Below are 23,604 nucleotides of genomic sequence, written 5' to 3'. Positions count from 1 at the left end.
CCCAAAAAGTGAGATGAAATTGAATTTTCCCATCAATCCCCGTGAAAATCAATATCCCAACTCTCATAGGTCTATTCTATTTTGAACAAGTGCCACGGAGCGACAGCGCTCATCTAACGTCTACTGCGGTGACTCTGTGGTGGAGTGTGGGATTCTAGTAAACCTGTTAGTCCCAAATGTGTTCACTACATGCCGAAACAGTGGATGCACAGCGATGGTATCAGGAACCTTCTCAAAGGAATGTTTGTTGGGATCGTTATGAAAGTTGCACGAGATGGCGCGTACGTTTAAGTGTCTTCAGATTAAAAATGGAACTCCCATCGTACGTAGTAGCAACAACTATTTGCAAGACAGAATAGGTAAGCATCATCCATTTACCTACGCAAGCCTACAGGCTGCAATAGAGAGCTGCCACCTGTAACTAATTAACGCAGGCAAAAACTACACAGCCACCACTACATGCACTGGCAGTGGCCACTGGCAGTGGCATACGTTACATGTAAAATACTGACAGTACAGAATGCCATAAAATTATAGGATTAAGGAGCATAAACCTTCTTCACCAAATTTAGCTTTGAAATTTCACTGTGACATTGTAGCCTCGTACATCCAGGCATGTATAGATTCTACTAGCAAACCCGGCAGTCAATTCTTTCTAACAGACAGTAAACAAATCCATGTTTAACCCTCCTCTTGAGGGTCAAAAGGTTATCGACACTTACTCTTCGCATGTCAGCAGAAGGGACATTTCATGGTCCTTTCAATAAAGCCATAAAAAATGCTAGGTCACCGCTGAAACAAAAAGTTTTCAATCGCTCCGTCAGACCATGTCCTCAGAAAATGTCTAAAATCTGCCTGTGCCCATTGACCTTTGACCTGTGACCTCCAATTCGGCACAGTGATGGCTTTTCCTACCATGATGCTATACACCGACTATCACGAGCCTAGGTTGAGCCGTTAGATTGTGCCGCAATTCTGCATTTCCTCCCTATACCTTAAGTTAAGGAGTGAATGTTCCCTTTTTACACCTCTTGACCTTTGACCTTGACCCAGCTTCGACATCCCAACTCGTTTTGACGATCCCTCCCGATGTGCGAATATCGTGACCGTACGTCGAGCGGTTAAGATTGTGCCCAACTGTTGACAGACGGACGGACGGACGGCCGGACGATCGTGCGATTCTACAAGCTCCATCTGACTATGTCAGATGAGCTAATAAAGCAAGGATTTAACTTTCGTGAGCAGTGATAAGACTGGGGATTTTGAAAAAAAAATCGTATATGGGGAATGCGTCCAAAATAACCGTCTGAGTTTCAGTAAAATAATGTCATTCTTGGACGAGTTACCAGCCATTTTACAGTAGATGTATGTCACGTTCCATTTCTGTAATAAATATAATACATTAGGAAAGTATGAATAGCGATGACGGATTTGTAGATAAATATCCAGTATTTATTGTCTGTAAAATATTAAATTTTTCCCCATTTTCTTCCTGAAAGTAGGGGAGATGAAAGCCACCCACCCCAATAAGTGTGGGGGGGGGGATATACCACCATCCCCCCGCCATCTACGCCCCTGTCAGATGAACTCAAATTTGACTTTTTGATATGCATACAAATATTCATAATCATAATCTTTGTTAGCAGTACTCTACAGGCGCCGCCGAACGATTTTTCAAGTGGGGTGCTCAATTTGTTATGCTCAACATGTGGCACAGTGGCCAATGCAGGTTTTCGAGGAGGGTGGTAAGAAACAGGCGGGGGTATGCGGGTCCTCCCCTAGAAAATTTTGAAGCCCCCATTTTCCTCCTGAAAGTAGGGGGGGTTAATTGTACACGCCATCCCCCCCATGTCAATAAGTGGGGGGGGGGATGCATCCCCCCATCCCCCCCGCTATCTACGCCCCTGACTCCCGGTATATTGAATGAGCTGGCAATGTGAACAAATAGCTGCTACACCAGTTTAGAAAATGATTCATGATTCTTAAATGAGGCTCTGGGACAGCTAAGCAAGCTAAACACAGGCTACACTCTGAAAAACAAGGTATAGTACTTACTAGGGAATCAATGGCGACAAAGTACCAAAAAATGTAATAATTCCCCCAAATCATTGATTTATTAATGAAACACCAATAAGAGGGACTTAGTTTTGGACAAGGATTACCAGTTTAACAGGAGACTGCAAGTACAATATACATACTTAAGCAGGTAATCAATATTACCACATAATACCCCAGTTTTTGACAACATTTCTATGAGCGGAGTATTCACATCCACAGGGATAGACGAAAGCTGATTTTGCTATGGACAAGATTCTACGGCGACCAGACTTTCAGGTTCGGAAAAGGATCACGTCCATTTGAAAGTGACTGCCCTGTCTCCAATTGTGAGATCACTACGGAGAAAACCATGCTGTCAAAAAGCAAGTACATCCTCGCCGCACTACAACTAATAAAGTTCTGTTTTTTCATTCAATAAACAACGGAGAGATAATGCTTTTGTAGTATAAAACTGTAATACGTATAAATCTAATGACGCTATTGAAATTCATGCAAGCAACATTTTTGGTTGCGAACGTTGTTAATCTTGGATGTTGACATAATTGGCACATTAACCTACTTGATAGATGGGTTGGCATATTTAACAGTGTATGATATTCGCCAGGTGATGCAGTAGTATTTCACATAGAGGAGGACAACTTCACTATGCCTGATTCCGGTCAAAGGTTAAACTTTCAGCGATGGGTTTTCTTTCTAGCCGAGTCACCTCAAAATACACTGAAGGTAAACATTCTATGATAATAGATCTATCTGGGTTAATTGTTACTCAACCGTTCATTCATTCATTTCAGGTGCTGACTGGCACTTCTGTTCTGATCTCTCTCCCCCTTGTGTTATTGCCCTCTACACTGTTTTCGCCAGTGAAAGATCGCCACTCAACAGTGAAGATTGAAAACGTACAGCTGACGTTTCGCCTCCTATATCAGGAGGCTTTCTCAAAGCTGACTGACGATTATCAGTTTTGACCACCAGATGGTGTAGTGGTCAATAGCTTGGTCCACACGTGACTGAGCCTGTATCCCCCCTCGTCACGGTTGATGTTCGGGGTCTTGCGGATCCAGATGGCCTCCTTAATCCAATTCCTGATTTTGATTGGCTCGCGATCGATGATCTTCGAATTTTCCCAATCGATGGCATGATTGTCCTTCGCTATGTGGTCCGTGATTGCGGATTTGGTTATTTCGGTAGCCGAATGTTTTCGTTGGGCCCTTGTGAAAGATTAGGCAATGCATTGTCTACTTATCAAGATTTTCATTTTTACATAGATTTATTTAAATCGACATTTTCTTGCTACTTTATTTTGTTATTTGAAGCAACAAGCATTACTTTTTCCAGAACGAATATTGTGTTCATCTATTTGATGATATTTTATGCTCAACATGAGTTCTCCCCCATTCTACAGCATGCTCTGGTTGGGTAACAAGCAAACTCGAGTGCTAACATAAACGTACATTTATTTATCCATCAACATCCGTCCTGTTTTTATTTCACTCTGCCCATCAGATGAAGGACTTCAGCCAACTGAACAGTCAGTTTAACTGGACGGTCACCTATCGACTGGACTCCGACATCGTCTTCCGATACGGCACCATCGAACGCATACCAGTCTCCCAGCAACACGTCGCGACGTCATGGCACACGCCACCGTCGGCAACAGACGGACGCAATCGCAATAGGAAGCGGCTCGTGGCGTGGTTCGTATCAAACTGCCACACGGCGAGTAGAAGAGAGGAGTACGTCAGAGAGATGCGCAAGTACGTCCCCGTCGATGTCTACGGCAAGTGCGGCGACCTGTCATGCCCGCGCGCGAGCAATATCTGCGACCGACTCCTCGACAACAGCTACATGTTCACGCTAGCATTCGAGAACAGCCTGTGTCGCGACTATGTCACCGAGAAGCTGTTCCTCAGTCTGAAGCGCAACTCCGTTCTCGTTGTCATGGGCAACGCTAACTACTCGTGCATCGCCCCGCCCAATTCCTACATCGACGTCGCAGACTTTGCCTCGCCCAAAGACCTCGCCGACTACTTGGTGTATCTAAGGTAGAACGCTACTGCTTATGGCACATACCTGAAGTGGAAGGTCGACTGGAGGGTGAAGCAGCAAGACATGGTGAAGGCCAAGTTTAGGAATGTGTTTTGTGAGATGTGTGCGAAACTGAACAATCGTAACGAACCGGAGAAGGTCTACATGGACATGCAGAAATGGTGGATGAAGGGAGCAGAGTGCGATAACATGAAAACACACTTGGACGAAACTACAACTTTACCACACACTCAGAGAGTACCACAACTTTAACACACACTCCGAGAGTATCACAACTTTAACACACACTCAGAGAGTATCACATCTTTAACACACACTCAGAGTGCCTAGGAGTATCGTATTGACAAGCGGTTGGTCTTGTTGTAGAGAGCAAGGAATTCTGCTTAATGCAATACCATGAAATTATTCTAGACTCGCAGGCAAAGTAGAATAATGTAGTCGTGAAATAGCACTAGTTTGCCGTTTTTCCGTTGTACACTCTAGGTATTATTAGCTCTTGATATAGATGTATATTGTCATCAAAATACAATACACACAATGCGACTGAAATAAATGCTCCTGTTGTCATGGTCTGGTAAGTTAGTAGGTTGGCTGTGGTACAATCTATTTACTGCGGGGGAATTGGTATGTCTGGGAGCAAATCAAAACACAGTTCGTAAGGATTTAAACAGTAATCCCATCTATAATTTCAAAAAAGATTAGTTTAATTCGATAAATGCAGATGGGATGTTAGAGGCATTTAACCCTTTAATAACACATGCCTTGAGCACGTAATTTGTTGACACATATCACGTTCACAACCCTAATGTGAACGAGCAAAGTTGGTTCCATACCCTACGGGCATACAGAGGTTATCTGCTGCCTTGCCGGATTTATCTAGAGGATGGAAAGAGATCGGGGCAGAAGAGAAAACGTGACGGCAAGCAAGCAACTTGTGCGGGTGATACTAACAGATCTTTACTAACATAAATCCCAATTTGTCTCTGTCATTTGAAGCAACCGAAAAGCCGTTACAGGTGGTTGACATGGAAAATCCGGTTGATATTCAGTCGGACATACAGAATGTAAGTACATCTATCACCGTTGATGTTTGTGAACTAATAATATGTCCCCAAGCTTGGACTAAAAACTTCATATGAACATTTGCCGATTTCTGTTCAACTGCTTTTGGCAACATTTTGTTGTTATAACTTCACAGTGGCATTTTGGTATTGCCATAACGGTATATATATAACAGCACTCTAATACTGTCATTATAGCACGAATGGTCGTTGTCGTATTAGGTACTACCTATATGTACCCGAGGTAGTACAAGTCTGGTACACTTTGTGTATACATATATCATATTATATGTACCTCGGGTACATATATGTAGTACCTGGTACGACAATGACCCCTTCAGCGTCATTATAGTGTAGTAGCAGTCTGTTGTAGCATGTTGTAGTTGTATTCGATTATTAGTAGCATTTCGTAATTGCATTCTATTGCTGTCATTATGTTGTAGTTGCATTCTGTTTTTGCCATGCTGTTGCAGTTAAACTATTGTTGCCATATAATAACATTCTATTGTTGCTGTAATTGCATTCTACTGTTGCTAGCATCTCGTAATTACATTCTGTTTATATGATCGATCATGCTGTAGATGCCTAAAATTCTATCATTACCACCTATTAGCATTATATTGTTGTATGCCAGAAACAATTGACTCTATTAAAACCACAGAAATGCTAGAATACTGCCACAAAACCACAAACACTTCCTATACTGCACTCACTTTTGTATTACTTTGAAGATGAAAGATGGCAAATTGGAATTTTTGGCAAATTACATTACACAAATTCACTACTGCGTGTAAAAATATTCCGTGTATTTATGAGATTCCCTCAAGCAAAGTTAGCAAGAATATATCTGTGAACAACTAGCAGTAAGTGTTTGACGATTTCATGCTCTATATCATAATTGTTTTTGACGATGACGAACGTGAGAAACCATTTTTCATGCGAGATCAGTCTACTCGACTATAAATAGGTAACTCGTCATATGAGTAATCTTCCATAGGGTGCGAGTAGTAAAGATCGGCTGAATAAGAGGGTGGTTGTCCGACTTGACATAATGAATGGTTCAGCGCTTATGTAGGACACATGCCTTCCAGGGTTTATGGGCCACCACTCCTGCAGATATGCGCCTGCATTCATGCATGTAGGCGTGGAGAATTCGTCTGCCCGCTCTCTGATGCATACTTTCACGTGACCGTAACACTAAATGGAGGCAGTGATTTATCTAACTTGTCATCCTCAGCTTACTTAACATGTTCTAGACATTATCTCAGTTCATTTTCATTGGCGTATAGTCGATAAAATAAAACAAGCTGATGTTATTTTCTGATAAGGGGAAAAAATGTGTCTTTCTTGCTAGCAAACAAATCCAACTAAACACTTATACAGGTGGATATGTTAGGGTGTCAATTCAATTGATCTCTATTGATCTTCTTTGCTCATTAGGAATGCTAACCACTAACACCAGTGCACATTATTAGTGTCTTAACGATGTGATGAGAAAACAGCCTCATCACTGCAAGTGTCTATTCACAAAGGTACCTTAAAAATAAAAGTGAACGTTTATGCTGAATAACATTACCAAAACATGATTAGAATGTGTATTTAGAGGCGTCCACATAAGTTCATGATAGGTTTCGGGTACCGGCTTAATCAGATACATCTCGAAGCAAACAACTACAGACAAATGTTACTAACAAGTTGACGATAATCCATCGAAAAGCAAACATCCAAGCAATTCAGACCCTGCCAATTAATCTACTCTGATACATTCTAACTCAGCTGCTAAAGTAAGTAAGATTTTTCAAATTTGCAGCGTGTAGAATCAGCAGGAATGATCATAATTTAAGGAAGGGGTAGGTAATTCAACCTTCGCTCCAGTTAGGGTCAATTACTGTCTGCTCGTAATAAAGCAATAGTAATAAAGACATAGTTCATTGGCCTACGAGCCATAGTGCTATGCCCTACAAAGACATTAATCCGGTTCTGTGCAATGCCCCTCTTTGGATGGTGGCATGACCTGCCATGTTCTCTCTCATGCATACTCTCATATGAGTACCTTAATGGATCGTATAGAGTCGGCATTACCACCTGCCAGTAGTTCTGGTACGTGTACGTATCACTGGTATTTAGAACTCACGTGACTAAAGATCCCCACTGGGGTCCGGGTATTACAGACTTGTTCGTATGGCTTGTGCACTAAAAAATAGCTCTCTGCTTCGTTTTGGTGGCAGTGAAAGAATGCACAGGATGTCTGCTATTGTACAAGTACTTACTGATAAACCGAGCGGCTTATATCGTGCGTGATCTCCTAATTTTTTTTGCTGTTGGAAATGAAACAGTCAGTCATGTGACTCATGTCTCTAGAAGATAAATTATAGGCTAGTATATAAAAACTATAATGATGAAAACACGTCACCATGGCCAGTACGGACAGAATGCGTAATATTAACCATGTTCATTTTTCCAGACGTAAGAAGATCAGAAGGCTACCATGCCTTCACCGCCAATATGAGAAGCAGAAAGCTTCAGTTAGGTGTGCTGCTCACACTTACAGTGCTGTTTGCATGCAGCGCTTTCTACAAGATAGCCGATAACGTGACAGACTACATAAAGAACGGAGTCACGCGGATTGACAGAGGTGAGGGGTACCGCACTGATACCAGTGTGGTGTCCCCTCAGCCAGCCAGCCACAGTTCCCCACATGCACTCACCACATCAGCTACTCACCAGTACTTGAACAGGTAACTGTTAGTACCACACCATCACGCTGACAGGTAACTTTTACGCTGTGGCTATATGTCCGGCAGCCGGACACGGTCTTCGATTTCCTAAATGCCCGGCAGTTCCTAACCCTAACCCTTACTTACTTAAGATAACGCTGAAAATTAAAAACTGCCGGGCATTTATTTTAGGAAATTGAAGACCGTGCCCGGCAGCCGTCAGATATAATTATGCCGGCTGCCGGGCATATAGCCACTCTGTAACGTTTACTATTACATCAATACTGTTAGTTAACGGTAGGTTAGCGATCAGTTAAAGATAACTGCTAGCGAATAACATGCCAGTACTTTAGGAGGTAATTATTAGTACCATACTAGTGCTTTAACAAGTAAATGTTTGTACTACATCAGTAAATAAACTATGAAACAAACGAATCTATACGGATAAAAGGGAGGGCTCACACCTTAAACATGGTTTAATATTATATAAAAGCTATACATGTATATATATATTTAGGAGTGAATAAAAACATGTCTCTATTCACTCCCGGCAGTGGCGTAGACAGGTCCTCAGTTGTGGGGGGGATGATTTCGCTGTGTGTGATTGAAGAGTGTGCGCGAGTAGCGTATACCGCGAGCGCCTTGGCGCAAAGCCCTTAAGGGGTGGGGTCCAGGGGCCCGCCATAGGGCCCCTGGCAGGGTGCAGGGGCAGAGCCCTCGCCCGGAGTTCAGGGGGCGGAGCCCCCGGAAGCTCTTGGATTTTAGCAATTTAGAACCTTCAAGATGGCCGTTTTTGAGGTAATTGAAAAAAATTGATATTGTAAGTGCAATTTTGTGAATTCTAGGTTATTTTTTTTCTTTGATCCAAAGGTTTATAACGCACCCCCCCCCAACCACACCAACCGGTGGTGGATCAGAAGAAAATTTAGGGGGGCGATCATCGCGAGCTCCAAGGTCATGAAGCGCCCGGGGGGGGGGGGGGTCCCCTCCACTGTGTGGAATGTTAAATAGTTGCAATCTAAAAGCAATCTTTTGGACATTTTATCATAGATATCAAGATTTTCCTCCTTCAGGCGTGTCGCCTCGCTGTTTGGGGGGGGGGCCGGAGATTTTGTTGAAAGTAACACCTCTTTGATGCAATTTCCTGCACTATGAGGCAGCCACTATTAAACAATCTTCATCACAATACATCACTGTTGAGTTGAGTATTATTTACCTTTGGGGACACCAAGACTAAAACTTACTACCAAATCTGCTGATGTACATGTCCTCCCTGGGGTACCAGTGCAGACTTACCTAGGCTAAAATACCTTGCCCAGAAAATCTAGGGGGGGGCGACCGCCGTACTACCGACCCCCCGTGACGAACTCAGCACTGGAATCATCTCCTCTGAATTTTGCATAAAACGTATTTTTACTGAGAACGTTAAAACTGCAAAAGCACAATGAAAAAACAACCAGATTTGAACCAAAAGTGCATATTTTCCACCCTATACATATCGGGAATATACCTCCGGTCGGGTCTCAGCACCCCATCCCCCCCAAAAAAGTGAGATGAAATTGAATTTTCCCATCATCCCTGAAAATCAATTCCCAACTCTCATAGGTCTTTCTAATTTTGAACAAGTGCCACGGCGACAGCGCTCATCTAACGTCTACTGCGGTGACTCTGTGTGGAGTGGTGGGATTCAGTAAACCCTGTTAGTCCCAAATGTGTTCACATACATGCCGAACAGTGGAATGCACAGCGATGGTATCAGGAACCTTCTCAAAGGAATGTTTGTTGGGATCGTTATGAAAGTTGCACGAGATGGCGCGTACGTTTAAGTGTCTTCAGATTAAAAATGGAAACTCATCGTAGAGTAGCAACAACTATTTGCAAGACAGAATAGGTTAAGCATCATCCATTTACCTACGCAAGCCTACAGGCTGCAATAGAGAGCTGCCACCTGTAACTAATTAACGCAGGCAAAAACTACACAGCCACCACTACAGCCTGGCAGTGGCCACTGGCAGTGGCATACGTTACATGTAAATACTGACAGTACAGAATGCCATAGAAATTATAGGATTTAAGGAGCATAAACCTTCTTACCAAATTTAGCTTTTGAAATTTCACTGTGACATTGTAGCTCGTACATCCAGGCATGTATAGATTCTACTAGCAAACCGGCAGTCAATTCTTTCTAACAGACAGTAAACAAATCCATGTTTAACCCTCCTCTTGAGGTCAAAAGGTTATCCGACACTACTCTTCGCATGTCAGCAGAAGGACATTTCATGGTCCTTTCAATAAAGCCATAAATGCTAGGTCACCGCTGAAACAAAAGTTTTCAATCGCTCCGTCAGACCATGTCTCACGAAAATGTCTAAAATCTGCCTGTGCCCATTGACCTTTGACCTGTGACCTCCATTCGGCACAGTGATGGCTTTTCCTACCATGATGCTATACACCGACTATCACGAGCCTAGGTCGAGCCGTTAGATTGTGCCGCAATCTGGCATTTCCTCCCTATACCTTAAGTTAAGGAGTGAATGTTCCCCTTCTTTACACCTCTTGACCTTTGACCTTGACCCAGCTTCGACATCCCAACTCGTTTTGACGATCCTCCCCGATGTGCGAATATCGTCCGTACCCGTCGAGCGGTTAAGATTGTGCCCAACTGTTGACAGACGGAGACGGACGGCCGGACGATCGTGCGATTCTACAAGCTCCATCTGACTATGTCAGATGAGCTAATAAAGCAAGATTTAACTTTCGTGAGCAGTGATAAGACTGGGGATTTTGAAAAAAATCGTATATGGGGAATGCGTCCAAATAACCGTCTGAGTTTCAGTAAAATATGTCTTCTTGGAACGAGTTACAGCCATTTTACAGTAGATGTATGTCACGTTCCATTTCTGTATAATATATACATTAGGAAAGTATGAATAGCCGATGACGGATTTGTAATAATATCCAGTATTTATGTCCTGTAAAATATAATTTTTCCCCATTTTCTTCTGAAGTAGGGGGAGATGAAAGCCACCCACCCCAACTAGTGTGGGGGGGGGGATATACCACCATCCCCCCCGCCATCTACGCCCCTGTCAGATGAACTCAAATTTGACTTTTGTATATGCATACAATTCATATCATAATCTTTGTTAGCCAGTACTCTACAGGCCGCCGCAACGATTTTTCAAGTGGGGTGCTCAATTTGTTATGCTCGACAGTGGCCAATGCAGGTTTTCGAGGAGGGTGGTAAGAAACAGGCGGGGTATGCGGTCCTCCCTAGAAATTTGAAGCCCCCATTTTCCTCCTGAAAGAGGGGGGATAATGTACACGCCATCCCCCCATGTCAATAAGTGGGGGGGGGATGCATCCCCCCATCCCCCCCGCTATCTACGCCCTGACTCCCGGTATATTGAATGAGCTGGCAATGTGAACAAATAGCTGCTACACCAGTTTAGAAAATGATTCATGATTCTTAAATGAGGCTCTGGACAGCTAAGCAAGCTAAACACAGGCTACACTCTGAAAACAAGGTATAGTACTTACTAGGGTCAATGGCGACAAAGTACCAAAAATGTAATAATTCCCCCAAATCATTGATTATTAATGAAACACCAATAAGAGGGACTGTTTTGGACAAGGATTACCAGTTAACAGGAGACTGCAAGTACAATATACATACTTAAGCAGGTAATCATATTACCACTATACCAGTTTTGACAACTTTCTATGGCGGGATATTCACATCCACAGGGATAGACGAAAGCTGATTTGCTATGGACAAGTTCTACGGCGACCAGACTTTCAGGTTCGGAAAAGGATCACGTCCATTGAAAGTGACTGCCTGTCTCCAATGTTGAGATCACTACGGAGAAAACCATGCTGTCAAAAGCAAGTACATCCTCGCCGCACTACAACTAATAGTTCTGTTTTTTCATTCAATAAACAACGGAGAGATAATGCTTTTGTAGTATAAAACTGTAATACGTATAAATCTAATGACGCTATTGAAATTCATGCCAAGCAACATTTTTGGTTGCGAACGTTGTTATCTTGGATGTTGACATAATTGGACATTAACCTACTTGATAGATGGGTTGGCATATTTAACAGTGTTGATATTCGCCAGGTGATGCAGTAGTATTTCACATAGAGGAGGACAACTTCACTATGCCTGTTCCGGTCAAAGGTTAAACTTTCAGCGATGGGTTTCTTTCTAGCCGAGTCACCTCAAAATACACTGAAGGTAACATTCTATGATAATAGATCATCTGGGTTAATGTTACTCAACCGTTCATTCATTTCAGGTGCTGACTGGCACTTCTGTTCTGATCTCTCTCCCCCTTGTTGTTATTGCCCTCTACACTGTTTTCGCCAGTGAAAGATCGCCACTCAACATGAGATTGAAAACGTACAGCTGACGTTTCGCCTCCTATATCAGGAGGCTTTCTCAAAGCTGACTGACGATTATCGTTTTGACCACCAGATGGTGTAGTCGGTCAATAGCGGTCCACACGTGACTGAGCTGTATCCCCCTCGTCACGGTTGATGTTCGGGGTCTTGCGGATCCAGATGGCCTCTTAATCCAATTCCTGATTTTGATTGGCTCGCGATCGATGATCTTCGATTTTCCCAATCGATGGCATGATTGTCCTTCGCTATGTGGTCCGTGATTGCGCGATTTGGTTATTTCGGTAGCCGATGTTTTCGTTGGGCCCTTGTGAAAGTTAGGCAATGCATTGTCTACTTATCAAGATTCATTTTTAATAGATTTATTTAAATCGACTTTTCTTGCTACTTTATTTTGTTATTTGAGCAAACAAGCATTACTTTTCCAGAACGATATTGTGTTCATCTATTTGATGATATTTTATGCTCAACATGAGTTCTCCCCATTCTACAGCATGCTCTGGTTGGGTAACAAGCAAACTCGAGTGCCTAACTAAACGTACTTTATTTATCCATCAACATCCGTCCTGTTTTATTCACTCTGCCCATCAGATGAAGGACTTCAGCCAACTGAACAGTCAGTTTAACTGGACGGTCACCTATCGACTGGACTCCGACATCGTCTCCGATACGGCACCATCGAACGCATACCAGTCTCCGCACACACGTCGCGACGTCATGGCACACGCCACCGTCGGCAAACAGAGACGCCAATCGCAATAGGAAGCGGCTCGTGGCGTGGTTCGTATCAACTGCCACACGGCGAGTAGAAGAGAGGAGTAACGTCAGAGATGCGCAAGTACAGTCCCCGTCGATGTCTACGGCAAGTGCGGCGACCTGTCATGCCCGCGCCGAGCAATATCTGCGACCACTCCTCGGACAACAGCTACATGTTCACGCTAGCATTCGAGAACAGCCGTGTCGCGACTATGTACCGAGAAGCTGTTCCTCAGTCTGAAGCGGCAACTCCGTTCCGTTGTCATGGGCAACGCTAACTACCGTGCATCGCCCGCCCATTCCTACATCGACGTCGCGACTTTGCCTCGCCCAAAGACCTCGCCGACTACTTGGTGTATCTAAGGAAGAACCGCTACTGCTTATGGCACATACCTGAAGTGGAAGTCGACTGGAGGGTGAAGCAGCAAGACATGTGAAGGCCAAGTTTAGGAATGTGTTTTGTGAGATGTGGTGCGAAACTGAACAATCGTAACGAACCGGAGAAGGTCTACATGGACATGCAGAAATGGTGGATGAAGGAGCAGAGTGCGATAACATGAAAACACACTTGGACGAAACTACAACTTTACCACACACTCAGAGAGTACCACAACTTTAACCACACTCCGAGAGTATCACAACTTTACACACACTCAGAGAGTATCACTTTACACACCTCAGAGTATCACATCTTTAACCACACTCAGAGAGTATCACATCTTTAACACACCTCAGAGAGTATCACATCTTTAACACACACTCAGAGAGTATCACAACTTTAACACACCCAGAGAGTATCACATCTTTAACACACTCAGAGTATCACATCTTTAACACACACTCAGAGAGTATCAAACTTTAACCACACACTCAGAGAGTTCACTCTTTACACCACTCAGAGAGTATCACATCTTTAACACACACTCAGAGAGTATCACATCTTTAACACACACTCAGAGAGTATCACATCTTTAACACACACTCAGAGAGTATCACATCTTTAACACACACTTAGACAGCACCACAACTTTAACACGCACTCAGAAAGTACCACATCTTTAACACACACTCAGACAGTACCACTACTTTAACACACACTCAGACAGTGCCATAACCTTACCAACTCCTTTATTAAGGACATACGATATTAAATTAAAAATAAACCTGATACTACACATGACTATTTGGGTAAATTAGGACTCACCATACACACAGTTCGTGGAGGGGCCAAATGCACACACACATGCACATTCTGCTGCTACTGTGAAGTTGGCCAGGCCCCACTGAGACTCGACATACTGACCAAGAAATCCCATCTTCTGAAACCTGCCAACAAAAAACGAGGTGAAGTTAATGCAATGTAATTCAATACATGAATGCATGCATGCAATGTCGTTCAATACAATAACAGGATGTACCTTCAACTAAGTACATAACTGCAACTGATGTATACACGAAAGTACTTATTTTAAACTCATACTTGTATAATTTATAGCTTAGGTGTCTGCGTGAATTTATACTACATGAATTTGTGGAGCGACACATACTTATACAATTATAGCTAATGTCTATCTGCATGCATGTAAGGCGGATGAATATTTGGATACACAACTATAGCTTGATCACCAACTCTGTGCGCTTAAAGTGTGGGATAGATCTGTGGAGAAATATATGTTTATATGATAGCTATTGCTACTTTGTTGGAGGTATTAATATGGGGATCCTTACGTTGAGCGTCGGTTCAGACTGCTGTCTTTCAGAGCGAAAATGTGAACAGTTCCTTTATCACTAGAAGAGCACAGATACGCTGAGTCGTGACTGAAGTTGATGCTGAAACACATCATGTTTGAGAATAACGTCTACTTACACTTACAGATGACGTAGTGTATACTATATACTTACAAAAGGTGCTCAATAATAATAACACATTTACACACTATATGTTCATTCTTAAACAATTGTAATTACACAAACCGACTTTCTATACTATATCACTCTCTTTATCGAAAATAGGTTTGGAAAACAAACGTAATTACTGGAGTAACTTTGCATGTTCAAATTTTATGTTAATACAGTGTTGTGAGTAATAGAAACACATACCAGTAGAGTGTGGCTGGATCTGCACCTCTCCTCAGTTCTGCTAGTTGTACTCTCTTTGTCGTGTCAAACACCCTGATTAAGGTACCCTGAAATGCCCGCAGTCAGTTAAACAACATACCATAAATTACAATTAATCTGGTCAATTCAACACTGGAACAGGGACACGAAACTGTAACAACCAACCGGGGCGCTATACAGCTTACCCTGAAACGGAGCCACCTCGTTGAGACATCAATTACCCTGATACTCCAGATTATTTTACATTTAATAAAATACACCAGCATACCATTACTCACCTGGCACGAATAAACAGGATGTTTCATGATATAGTTTCTCTCTTAATATATTATATTCGCTGCAGTGATTTACCTTTCGCGATGCTGTTGCCACCATGCTACCTTGTTGGTTTATGGCAATGCATGCCAACTCCCCCTGGTGGGCTTTTATCGTAACAGGTGAGGTGGAAATATCTGGTTCCAGTAGGTTTAAGTCAACTAGTTGTAGACTGCCAGACTTGTGGGCCGGAAATACCATCAGTGGTTTCTCTGAGCTGGGGCATACTTCACATAATCCTAGATGCAACATGAATGACAATTTCTTACTAATACTATACAATCTTATTGAATTTCGATCCTTCCTTCGATTTTCCCTGATCTTTACACTGAGATTGTATAAGTGCTAAAAGTGACATGAAACTTGTAGTGCTCACTAACCTCGCGGGTTGTCTCGTGTGTCCAGAGTCAACATTCGCTGGGGCACATTGGGGAAGGAGAAAACGTGGATCTGATTCCTAAGCACCACCACGATTCGATCTCGCCTTAGTCTCACGCCAACCACCGGTAGCGTGAAGGTCAACTCGAGGACAAACCTCTTCTCAAGGTCATCCCAAATAAGGACTGAACATAGAAACAATAGATTACAAATTATTTTCTAGGAATTTATACTGGCAGCATTACCTCTACATGTATAAGTTTCAAAAAAAGGAATGATAAATGCAATAAACCAGGCTAATTGTTAGTTGTAAACAGTTGTAAACAAATCTAATTATAACAATACTATCTATAACAATTAAGTCATCGCATGCGATGTTGGATAATATCACTAATTTAAATTTTTTTTAACATTAATCATAAAATACATAAATAACGAGAACTACCACACAGTTTATGCATATAATATACACAATATATACGATATACACACGACATACACAAAATATACTTATATATGAAATAGGTTTTACACTTGTAACATATATATGCACATTATTACCTGTGTTCTCTGCATATTTCGGCAAGGCTCCACCTCCCACTATTGCAATTAGGTTTGTTCTATGGAGCATTTCAACAGTGCCTAAACTGCCAACCGTCTCAACAGCTGTAATATGTTAAACCAAACTGAGTACATGGTAATGAAAGACTAATATTGTCTATCGTATGACGGTCAAGTCTACATTAAGAAGCTGTCCTACTCCCATACTCGATCTTACTCTTAGTACGGCTCATAGGGTCTATGTCCCCCAGGGTACTGCCGGAACATACCCTGGGTACGGTCCGGTATACAGGAACGTACCCTGGTCACTATTTGATATGGTTAGGGTTAGGGTTTGGGTTAGGGTTAGGGTTAGGCAGTAGGCATAGGCGACTCCCTAAACTCGTTAGTGGAGTAGGCGAGGTACGGTCCGGCATATTAGATAGTACCAGGGCAGGTTACGTTCCGGCAGTACCTTGGGGGACATAGACCCTTTCAGCCTTAGTACGCAGGGTCGCATACGCATCTGGGGCCATTGCCAGAATAGTTACAGCATTATAACTAAATTTCAAAAAAAGAGTTGCACAAAAGCTATGACATTCCAGCCTTATGATAGTCATAAGTATGTAGTTTGTTTCTTGTCAATGACAGTGACAAAATTACTGCAATTATAAGATTTAGGGGTGCATATAGACAACATGAAGACATTTTATATTAATACTAGCTGCGGGTACCCGCTGCGCTGGGTAAAATCGTGCTACTAATTCATAGTACTATAATAATGGGACAGCATAGGAACATTGGGTAAAAATCGACAATAACATTGCAGACAATATTAATATTTAGAAATGAGTGTAATAAGATAATAAGCATGGGAAAAACGAAAGAACTGTTACGTATGACATTTATATGACAGCACAACCGAACTTAGAACCCCTGGGACATAATAGTAATATGGTGTAAATGACAAAAAGTTATTATAAGAGCATGTAGGAATGGGTTGGACTTTTCATTTGAAAGCTTCTTGATAAAGAATGTTTTTCGTCTTATTCTCTGGTGCAAATATGTAGAGATTCCTGGCGTCTCCAACTCTTGAGCTCCCCACGTACAGCTATCCATTGTGAGATCGTAGCATGAATAAAAGGAATATAGTATCAGGAGCTAATAATGACAAATTTGTCATTATTAGCTGCTCATAGTATAGATAGAGACACGCAACCATGCACATCGAAATAAAGAAATTTTCCTACTGCATCAGAAACTGCATAGCTTTCGAATGGTACAATGCATTCTGAGATCGCATCTGAACTGAAACTCTGAGCTGAGTGAGTAGTACCTCTGAACTGGTGAAACTGGTGCTGGTTGTGGTGTGTTTTAGTATTGGTTTCGGTTTCACAATACCAGCAGCCGGATGAGGTGAGGGAATCGATTTTTCTCTGTGTGGCAGCACTGTACAGTCAGTGCTGACATTGTGTGAAGTTTGACAAATTGACGGGTTTTCACGGATTTTTCGGTGAGTTTGACGGTTTGACAGGTTTTTTTCATCTAGGAACACTCCCCGGGTATAAGAGATGGCCCTGTGAAAATTGCATCCAGATCGCTTGGGCGGTTTGGCCGCCTATAGGGAAGATACATACATACATACATACATAGATACATACGAACTCAAATATATATTAGATTATAGGCCTATTGTAAATATTTCTGACAATATGTGCTGTTACTACTACTAGTAGTACTACTTGTATACAGTTAAACCTCGATTATCCGAACGAGACGGGCGGGGAGTATTTTGTTCGGATAACTGATTGTTCGGATAACTGACCTGATCGCTGATTTAACTGATCTATTCACGCGACCTTGAGATCTTGTTCGGATAATTGATGTTCGGATAACCGAGGTTTGACTGTACTGTGACATTACCAATGTCTAAAAACACATCCTACATTTGTGCATGGCATATATATACTTACCTAGCCTCTTTTTCTCAACCAGTGGTTCCACATTAAAAATTCTCATACCAGTCTCCATAGCACATGTAAAGCAACCTATGTAAAGGGGAAACGAATGATACCAGCCAATTAGTTGCATAAATGTGATTAAATTACAACACAAGTAATTAAGCATAACATGAACACTGAATTGTTCCCATTGAATTATTTTATTTATACTGTACCATACGGCATGCTGCGTATAACATCAGTGTCATCACAGGCACTTGGAGCGTTTCAATAAAATATAATGCTAAATAAATACGAAATCTATTTTCTACCAAAGTCTTAATGATTCTCTACTCTCTTTCACCTATTATTACCGACAATTTCCTGTAAATACCGTCCAAATGCTCATCTGCAACACACACTGGCTGCCGCATGCTAGCTGCTGCACACTGACACCACAGGCACTTGGAGCGTTTCAATAAAAGATAATGCTAAATAAATACGAAATCTATTTACTACCAAAGTCTTAATGTTTCACTACTCTCTTTCACCTATTATTGCCGACAATTTCCTGTAAATGCCGTCCAAATGCTCATCTGCAACACACGCTGGCTGCCGCACGCTAGCTGCTGCACACTGACACATAATATATTCTAGACTTAGCCTCCCTAGTCTGAAATTTGCATCCTCATATTCCGCCTTATTATTATTAAAAATCATGACTTGAGACTTGTCTTCGCCGTATATCATTTTGCAGTCTTCTGCAAAGCCTGCCGTCACATCTAGTAATTCCTGCAGTTCCCTTTTATTGTCTGCTATCAAGACCACATCATCAGCATACAGCATCCCTGTGGTTCTTTCCCTCCCTACACCTAGTTCTTCATTTTTCCTTTCTAATCTATGAGATAGCTCTCTTATATCTATGGCAAAGAGCAAAAGTAGTAGTTTCCTTCTATCTATCCAGTCGTATGCTTTTTAAAGTCTAGGAAAGCCACATATAGGGTTGATTTCCTGTATTTTGCCCTCTGTATGCTTTGGATCAAAATATAAATGTTGTCACTAGCTTGCGCATCTGTCCCTTCTAAAGCCATTTTGGAGTTCCCCTAGAAATCCGGAGTCTTCCAGCAAGTTTTTTAGGCGAGTCCTAAGGATTCCTGAGAATATTTTACCCACATTACTAGTTAGTGCTATTGGTCTGTAGTTTTTTAAGTTTTCTATCCAGGTTTTTTCCTTTGAAGACTAGCGTGACTCTGCTATTTTTCCAGCTTTCCGGGAATACTTCGCTCTCTAAAATCTTGTTGAATATTTAAGCTTTCCACTAATGTTTTCCCACCATGCTTTATGAATTTATTTGGGATATCATCCCACCCACATGCCTTTTCCGGCTTTGCCACCTTTATCCTACCTATAACGCCTTCTATGGTTACGCTATTTGTTAAGTCTGCCGCTTTATCCATTTGGAAGTATACTTCCCTGTTTTGTAAATTTTTGTCAGCCAGGCACGCTCCTTTATCTTCATTTGCCTCTTTCCAATGTTTTGTCATTTCCACTATCGTTTTTTTTTTTTTCATAGCTGAGTTTGTCTCCTCCATTCCTGACCATGTTCCAAAAGAGTTTCGCACTCGCCGTCCCTGCACTTCTGATCGACTCTATCTGGTTTTCTTCAAACTTCGCTCGTTTTTTCTCAATTATGTATTTTGCTTTATCTTTGGACTCCTCATACACTTGCCTAGTTAGTCTTAATTCCTCTTCGTTTACTTGTTCCCCTTCGAATTCTAGTTTTCGTATTTTTCTGTACCTTTCTGTTGGCCTCCTGTCTCTCTTGTCTCGCGCTTCTACAGCTTTGGTCAAACCAAGGTCTATCCTTCCTCACCCCTGCTTTTGTCCATAGCTTTTGTTCTCGCCTCTGTGAGGGCCTTCAGCGCCCTTCACTATAGACCTCTCCAATGTTGCAGCATCCTCATAGGGCGAGCATTTTGTCATTACTTTATTTAGGTTCCTTTCACATTCCCTTTGGAAGGCTCCCCAATCGGCATCTCTGGTTTTCCATGATTTCTTTATACTATAGTGAAATCTCTGATGCTATCGTTCTTAAATACCTTTAGTACCAGGGTGATTACTAGAGGGAAATGGTCTGTAGTTATGTCTACTTGCCCTTCGTCATAAATGTCTATCTTTTTATTTTTTTATATAATTATGGTTCCAACTTTCTATTCACAAGTGCATAGTCTACCACAGATTTGAGGTTGTTTCGACTCCAGGTATATTTGCCCTTACATCTTTCATCCTCGTTTAATATTTTTACCCCAGAGGTCTCTGTGAAATCCAATAGCAGTTGCCCATTTCTATTTATACTACTACTACTAGTACTGGTCATAGGGTCTATGTCCCCCCGGGTACTGCCGGAACGTACCCTGGGTACGGTCTGGTATACCGGAACGTACCCTGGTAACTATCTGATATGGTTAGGGTTAGGGTTAGGGAGTAGGTGTAGGCAACTTCATAGCTCTAGTACTATAGCCCACGTACAGTTGCCGCTGGGCTATAGCATCAGCCATTACGAGTGCTCGGGACCAACTTAGTCGCGTTAATTCTCGGCTATAAAACGTCTGTGGTAGGCAATTAATGCCTCTTGTCCGAAGTAAATATGTCTTAAGTTACAACCGCTACTGTTATGTCCTCGCACCTCGGTTCTATGCCCGGCTCACGGCCTTAGTAAAGGACTAATATTCAATAGCTTGTCGTATAATCATCCATCTTATATTTCTCTGGTAGAACCGGGTGGCGGCGCCACCGTACAGCGGTAACTATTACTCTATTGAAAACCTAATACATTTACAGCTACTAAAATTTAACCTCTAACTATCGTTGCAATGGTATACTTGCGGTTTTTCTTGTGAACGAACATTCGATTTGCGAACTTCAAACGGCCATTTCTGGCAGCGCTGCAGCAGCGCCAGTCAGCGGGAACTATGTATTTCCGCACGTGGAGGGGTGGGCGGGATGGGTTGGTTGTGGACAAAAACATTGTTCTTGTCAAGTAACAAATTAAGCGATCAAAAAAGATTGTAATATTAGTTTTGTCATGAAAGATGAAAGATGACCGGCAGGCAAGTAGTATCAGTGCGCGCGCAAATACGCAGATACATTTGAGGGCCGTAGCACAGGAACATCACGGGAAATTATCGCGCGTAGCAATGGTGAGAAACAGTCGGAAACGGGCGAGTAGTGTCGCTTAAACGCTGTTTTTTCCATACTTCCTGTAAAGTGACATAATGTTTCTCGGTGGAAATGAACAAACAACACCTTCAAGAACACCCCTGTCGATTTTAAAAGGCCTACCCCCCCCATTTACGAAAATGACATAGGTCTCAATCTGGACATCATCTCTATCCTTGAACCGGCAAGGGCTCGCAGGCTATAGTACTAGAGCTAGCGACTCCCTAGACTTGTTAGTGGAGTAGGCGAGGTACAGTCCGGCATATTAGATAGTACCAGAGGCGTGTTCAACAGAGCGAACGCTCGATGATGCGAACGCTCGCTGCACGAACGCAGCGCCTCGTGAACGACACACGAGCACTCGCTGTGCGCTGGCTTTATCCAAGATGGCGGCCCCCATGGAGGGTCACTCAGCAGATTTTAATCGCGAGATTTTAATGTCTTCGAACAAGTACTGTTAAACGAATTAGCAGACGAAATTGATACGAATTGAATTTAGAAGTAAATGAATGAATGAAAAATGAAATGAAGTTGAAATAGATTGCAAATTGAAGTCAGAAATGGTAGATTCGCATTTGCCAGATTGCCCGTCACCATCTTGAAAACAACTCGCGCGCTGCGCGAACAGCCTCTGCACAGGGACTTGGAACGTCTCAATAAAAAAAATAGTGTTAAATAAACACGAAATGTACTAGTCTTAATGTTTCTCTACTCTATTTCGCCTATAATCACCTGTAAATGCCAGTCAAATGCTCATCTGCAACACACAAGTACACCGCACGCCCGCCATGTGCACAAACAACATGAATAAGAGAGCAGGTAGGAAAGCGTGATCGCGAAATTCGCTCGACGCTCGCTTCATTTCACACGATCACAGAACGAAAACACATCCAACAGCTCCCATCTTGGTATCTATGTGTACACAAATGTTTACTTGTTCGAATTATAACTCTGGCCTTTGTTCTTACCTACTCCCGCCAGAGATATCTTGTGAAATCCTGCAGGAAATGTTCTCTCCGTGAAAATGTAAAGAGGACGAGATGTCTGTTTATACACGAGTAATGGAGCGCATTGCATGCCGGGATGAGCTGCTGCCGGCCTCCGAGCTCCATTTCGAGGCTCGCCAAGCCAAGCACAATGCGCGCAGGAACGACGTCTCGCACACACTACAGTGATCGATCGAAAGTCGCGCCGTTAGGTTTCGGATGATACGTCCTCTTTACATTTTCACGGAGAGAACATTTCCTGCAGGATTTCACGAGATATCTCTGGCGGGAGTAGGTAAGAAAAAAGGCCAGAGTTATAATTCGAACAAGTGAACATTTGTGTACACATAGATACCAAGATGGGAGCTGTTGGATGTGTTTTCGTTCTGTGATTGTGTGAAATAAAGCGAGCGTCGAGCGAATTTCGCAATCACGCTTTCCTACCTGCTCTCTTATTCATGTTGTTTGTGCACATGGCGAGCGTGCGGTGTACTTGTGTGTTGCAGATGAACATTTGACCGACATTTACAGGTGATTATAGGCGAAATAGAGTAGAGAAACATTAAAACTTTGGTACATTTTGTGTTTATTTACCATTAATTTTTTTATTGAGACGTTCCAAGTGCGTGTGAGCCTCTGGAGCTTGCGAGCGCAGTGTCGTTCAGAAGGCATTCGCTCTCCTGAACACGCCTCAACGTACGTTCCGGTATACCGGACCGTACCCAGGGTACGTTCCGGCAGTACCCTGGGGGACATAGACCCTCTCAGCACTAGTACTACTACTACTACTAGTACGTTGGCATAATCATCAGTATGTTGATGGTGGCCAATATAGCGTAGAAGTAGAAGAAGTACTAGTACTACTGCTGATAGAGTCTATGTCCCCCAGGGTACTGCCGGAACGTACCCTGGGTACGGTCCGGTATACCGGAACGTACCCTGGTACTAAATACTACTATCTAATATGCCGGACCGTACCTCGCCTACTCCACTAACGAGTCTAGGGAGTCGCCTACGCCCACTCACTAACCCTAACTCTAAGTAATTCCTAACCATAACTTCGCTC

General features: G+C 42.5%; 2 protein-coding genes and 1 long non-coding RNA gene across 4 annotated transcripts in view; 2 read left to right on the top strand and 1 right to left on the bottom strand.

Annotated features, from left to right (window-relative positions):
• LOC106812037 (WD repeat domain phosphoinositide-interacting protein 4-like) overlaps window positions 1-18,441 on the bottom strand; it is a gene marked incomplete at its 5' end in the record, with an annotated part of 25,558 nt that extends 7,117 nt beyond the window's left edge. Inside the window, 7 exon segments of the mRNA XM_014815794.1 lie at window positions 14,247-14,368; window positions 14,771-14,872; window positions 15,143-15,228; window positions 15,512-15,714; window positions 15,856-16,038; window positions 16,415-16,519; window positions 18,367-18,441. Coding sequence (XP_014671280.1) covers window positions 14,247-14,368; window positions 14,771-14,872; window positions 15,143-15,228; window positions 15,512-15,714; window positions 15,856-16,038; window positions 16,415-16,519; window positions 18,367-18,441 — 876 coding nt within the window.
• On the top strand, window positions 2,605-4,122 carry LOC106812039 (alpha-(1,3)-fucosyltransferase C-like). Its single transcript, XM_014815797.1, has 2 exons — window positions 2,605-2,781; window positions 3,562-4,122. The coding sequence occupies exons 1-2, from the start codon at window positions 2,704-2,706 to the stop codon at window positions 4,102-4,104; spliced, it is 621 nt and encodes a 206-aa protein (XP_014671283.1). The 5' UTR covers window positions 2,605-2,703; the 3' UTR covers window positions 4,105-4,122.
• On the top strand, window positions 4,709-11,667 carry LOC106812041. 2 transcript variants are annotated; one of them, XR_001394254.1, is made up of 3 exons: window positions 4,709-5,168; window positions 7,630-7,903; window positions 11,630-11,667. It is a non-coding gene; the product is annotated as an uncharacterized LOC106812041 (long non-coding RNA). The 2 variants fall into 2 exon arrangements; XR_001394253.1 differs by lacking the exon at window positions 4,709-5,168 and adding an exon at window positions 5,918-7,271.
• Window positions 18,442-23,604: the final 5,163 nt, after the last annotated feature.

Source organism: Priapulus caudatus, unplaced genomic scaffold (assembly GCF_000485595.1).
Source record: "Priapulus caudatus unplaced genomic scaffold, Priapulus_caudatus-5.0.1 Scaffold602, whole genome shotgun sequence".
Lineage (NCBI taxonomy): Eukaryota > Metazoa > Priapulida > Priapulimorpha > Priapulimorphida > Priapulidae > Priapulus > Priapulus caudatus.
The sequence above is the reverse complement of the archived record's forward strand: the minus strand, read 5'-3'. Positions and strand labels throughout refer to the sequence as shown.